Source organism: Parasteatoda tepidariorum, chromosome 5 (genome assembly GCF_982258835.1).
Source record: "Parasteatoda tepidariorum strain Cologne lab strain chromosome 5, Ptep-v5.0, whole genome shotgun sequence".
In the NCBI taxonomy this organism is placed as follows: domain Eukaryota; kingdom Metazoa; phylum Arthropoda; class Arachnida; order Araneae; family Theridiidae; genus Parasteatoda; species Parasteatoda tepidariorum.
This window is the reverse complement of record NC_141759.1, coordinates 69,831,964-69,837,017: the sequence shown is the minus strand read 5'-3', so window position 1 is coordinate 69,837,017 and position 5,054 is coordinate 69,831,964. Positions and strand designations below refer to the sequence as shown.

Genomic DNA, 5,054 nt, shown 5'->3' with positions numbered 1-5,054 from the left:
TATGCTGTATTTACCTCCCACCGAACCAAACTGTTACACAATTAGAACTTGACAAACTAGTTACTCAATTACCAATACCTTTCATAATCACGGGAGATTTAAATGGACATAGTGTAATGTGGGGAAGTGATGATAATAATTCACGCGGCAATCAAATAGAAAAGTTAATTGACGATCACCAACTCTGTTTACTGAATACCGATGAAAAAACGCACTTCCATTTCCCATCTAGAACATTTCACGCTGTCGATCTAACGCTATGCTCCCCACGTATTTATCCAGTATTGAAGTTTTCTGTCGGGGGTGATCTCTATCACAGTGATCATTTCCCTCTCATAATTAAAGTTTCACAACCTGGATCTGCAACTACAGGGCATTTTCCAAAATTACGTATAAATCTAGCAAACTGGCCTCTTTTTCAGAAATCATTTATTCTAAATGAAGACATCATTGATAATACCGATATTGAAGAAGCCACATCATATGTAACAAACGCTTTAATATATGCAGCCGAAAAATCCATTCCGTATACAACACAAAAACTACCAAAATATCCTAAGCCGTGGTGGAATAAAGATTGTAATAGAACTATTAGAAAACAAAGACAAGCCTGGAGAAAATTTCGTCGTAATCCAACAATTGAAAACTTAATACTATTTAAACAAGCGCGGTCACTAGCTCGCAGAATTCGCAGACAAAGTCAGAGAGATTCGTGGATTAAATATGTAAGTGAAATAACAAGTAATACTAAATCAGCAGTAGTATGGAAGAAAATTAAAATAATTTCTGGAAAGTATACTTCCTCCCCAATTCCACATTTAATAGAGAACGGTAATAAAATCACAGACCTTAAAGAAATCGCTAACACATTAGCCAAAAACTTTTCCCTCGTCTCCAGTAAAGAAAATTACCTCCAATCCTTTTAAAACTATAAATCCCGAATAGAGAAAATAGCTCTAAAACCCCCTTTACGTAGTGACGATTATAATTCACCTTTAACGATGCATGAACTAAAGTCTGCTATAATTAAATGCAAAGAAACATCCCCAGGCCCTGATAATATCCATAATAATATGTTTAAGCATCTATCAGACTCTCAACTCCACTCACTTTTACGTCTTTTCAATAAAGTATGGTTAGAAAGACAGTTTCCTTCAGTTTGGCGCAAATCATATGTTGTTGCTGTTCCTAAGCCAGGAAAAGATTTGGAAAATCCTTCAAATTATCGACCAATTGCTCTGACTAGCTGCCTGTGCAAACTTCTTGAACGCATTATAAATTCAAGATTAGTATACGTATTAGAATCCCGAAAAATTTTATCAAATAAGCAAAGCGGCTTTCGCAAATGCAGCTCCACAGTTGACAACCTCATGCTCCTAGAAACAGACATTCGCGAGGCTTTTCTCAAGAGACAACATCTCGTAACAATTTTTTTCGACATAGAGAAAGCTTACGACCGAACATGGTGATATGGAATTTTACGAGACCTTTTAAACCATGATATTACCGGTAATATGTTTTATTTTATACAAAACTTTTTAACTAACAGGATATTTCAAGTAAGAATGAATAATATTTTATCAGATACTTTTATTCAAGAGGAAGGTGTACCTCAGGGCAGTGTAATCAGTGTAACGCTATTCCTAATAAAAATAAATGAAATTTTATCTATTTTACCTCCCACAGTGGATGGGAGATTATTTGTTGACGATCTCCGCATTTCTTGTAAAGCTTCTCACATAAACACAATTGAAAGACAATTGCAAAATTCCATTAATAAACTATTGAAGTGGGCAGAATTAAATGGTTTTACCTTTTCATCGAGTAAAACATCTTGTATGCATTTTTGTAGACGAAGAGAACTACATCCTGACCCCGAACTTTACCTGAATAGATTTCGCATTCCAGTTTTAAATGAGACAAAGTTTCTTGGTATGGTTTTTGACTCAAAATTAACTTTTAAACCCCATATTCAATATTTAAGAAAAGCTTGTAACACAAAACTAAATTTACTGAAAGTTTTAACAAACTCATCTTGGGGGGCAGACACGAATTCAATGTTAAAAATCTATCGAAGTGTTATCCGATCAAAACTTGATTATGGCTGTATTGTTTACGGTTCTGCTAGGAAATCAGCTCTAAAATATCTTGACACAATTCACAACGCAGGCATACGTATTGCCACTGGAGCATTCCGAACCTCTCCAATTAAGAGTTTAAATGTACTCTATCATGAACCATCCCTCTCTACGCGGCGAAAAAAGTTATCATTAAATTACTATTTTCATATCAAGAGCCATCCTTACCATCCTATTTATCATAACATTTTAATGCCCAATTACGAAAGACTTTTTATGAACAGACCATCTTCAATACCAACTTTCGGTTTGAGGATGAAAAAACTTTTAGCTGACCTTAATCTGGAGGATTTTAGTATCTTACCGACTTTTCCGCCAAAACCTCCTTGGAAATTGGACCAGGTTCAAACCCTAGACGTTTTTAACAATTTGACAAAAGGACAAACTACAGATGTCATTTATCAACAGACTTTTAAATCTCATAGAGAAGAATATTCTGACTATAAATCTATCTATACCGATGGGTTTAAAAGTGCAGGTCACACGGCAAGCGGAGTTAAATTTCCTGATTGTACCATTTCAGAAAAACTTCATCCAAACTGCTCAGTATTTACTGCTGAATCTCATGCCATACTCTTAGCTCTTCAGTACATATTAACCCAGAAACGCACAAAATGGTTTATATATTCTGATTCAAAAAGTTGCATTGCAGCGCTACATAACCGATCTCCTAATCCTCACTCCATTTTCAATAAAAGTTTAGACACTTATGATAATTTGTTACAGGATGGACATAAAATAACTCTTTGCTGGATCCCAGGTCATACAAATATAACAGGAAACGAAGTTGCTGACTCAATAGCAAAATCAACAAACAATCTATCGAACAATCCGCTGACTTATTCTGACGTAAAAAAATCTATTCAAAATATTCTCGAATCACAATGGCAAAACTGTTGGAACAATGAAACTAATAACAAACTACACGCCATTAAAACTTACATACAGCCTTATAAACAGTTAAACATCAGTCGAAGACTTGAAGTGCTTTTAAACCGCTTGCGTATTGGCCACACACGAATAACTCATAAACACCTTTTTCTAAACGAACCAGAACCAGAATGCACAAATTGTAAAGAACCTTTAACTGTTATACATTTTTTGATAGAATGCAATAAATTTAAAATTGCAGATAGAATGCAATAAATGATTTTCACTCTAACATTTTCTCATACCTTAAGGATATTGGCATTTATACATCTATCTAGTTTTTAAACCAAAACAGAATTGTGAGCCTAGCTGTAGAATATCTACCTAGTTGGAGGCGCGATATAGCCAAAACTGGCTCTTGCGCCAAAAACCCAAACAAACAAACAAACAATCCCGCACTCCACGACTTAAAATAGACACTATGAACTGGAACAAATTTAAATCAACAGTAAATATAACTGAAAACTTGATAAACCAAACTAATATAAATGACGCGGTGGAACATATCACGTCGAATATACTTAAAGCAGCGAAACACTGCACAAAGATGACGTCAACTAAACTCCCAAAACATCCTAAACCTTGGTGGAATCAAAACTGTTATCAAGCACAGAAATCCAGGGCATGTTGGATGTGCAATCATTATAGCTGATCGAACATACAGTTATATCATACCTGCCATATGTTCTGTATTTACTGCAGAAGCTGTGGCCATTCTCATAGCTCTACGACTTATCTCATCACTGACCACACGAAAGTTTTGCATTTACTCTGACAGCCTAAGTGTTTTACGTCAGCTAATTAATCATGTAATCAACGAAGATCACCCTATTTTATGCATCATTAAACATCTGTTAGTTAGTCTTCACAAAAGTGGGTTTAACATTTTATTTTGTTGGATTCCCAGCCATGTTGGTATTTCAGGTAATGACATGGCTGACTCTGCTGCCTGATTTGCTACGACTCCATTAACACTATCAGTCCCCATTTCTGACATGAAGAATTATATACGACAGTTTACTATGTCTTTGTGGCAACAACACTGGGATTCACAAATTGAAAACAAACTGCACGCAATTAAATCCACGCTAGAACCTTGGCCTGTGTTGCAATTGCGCGGAGCAGATGTCAAGCTCACCCGCTTACGTATAGGACATACTCGGCTGACTCATCTTCACTTGCTGTTCGGAGAACCGCCTCCTCGATGTGATACTTGTAACGTTTCACTTTCAATTCATCATATTTTAATCGCTTGCCCATGTTTTAACCAACAACGCCTTACCTTTTTTGGAAGCACGATTTTTTATATAAAAGACTTGTTAGATAAAAATCACCATCCTAACATCTTTGCGTTTTTACGCGCTATTGGAATTTTAAGTTGTATATAACTGTTTTATACTATTTAGTGTTTCAGTAAATTTACCATGCAGTTTTATTGATTTTAATGTATGTTACTTTACAACATTGTTTTAGAAGTTTCACTATCTTGTCTGATTTTATACGTGTGCTTTACTTAACCTTAAAATCTGTTTTTAAAACCGTGTGTTTGGCGCAGTATGTCCTTTTTTGGACCTTGTGCCACTAAACCCCACATTCAATCAATCAATCAACCACAGAAAGAAGAAAAAAGCAATGGCAGACCTTTCGTAGACACCCAACCACAGATAATCTGATTGTATTTAAAAAAAAGCTCGGTCAATAGCCCGGGCAGTTTGAAGAAATGCTCAAAAAACCTCGTGGAAAAATTATGTCGCCTCAATAAACAGCAATACACCCTCAACTGAAATATGGAACAAAATTAAAAGTATATCCGGTAAATATTGTGAACATAACATACTACCTATTCTCAAAGTTAATAACACACATATATCACACACTCCTGATATTGCAAATGCTCTAGCTGCTGCTTTCTCTGAAATCTCTAGCGCTTCAAATTACAAAGAACCTTTCGCCACGTTTAAGAAAAATATCGAAAGAATTAAATTG

At 35.4% G+C, this 5,054-nt stretch overlaps 1 protein-coding gene across 1 annotated transcript; it reads left to right on the top strand.

Annotated features, from left to right (window-relative positions):
- Positions 1–2,057: 2,057 nt before the first annotated feature.
- Positions 2,058–3,284, top strand: LOC147809469 (uncharacterized). The gene has a single exon (XM_087162830.1). It carries the CDS (start codon positions 2,058–2,060, stop codon positions 3,282–3,284), a length of 1,227 nt encoding a protein of 408 aa, XP_087018956.1.
- The last annotated feature ends 1,770 nt before the right edge of the window (positions 3,285–5,054 follow it).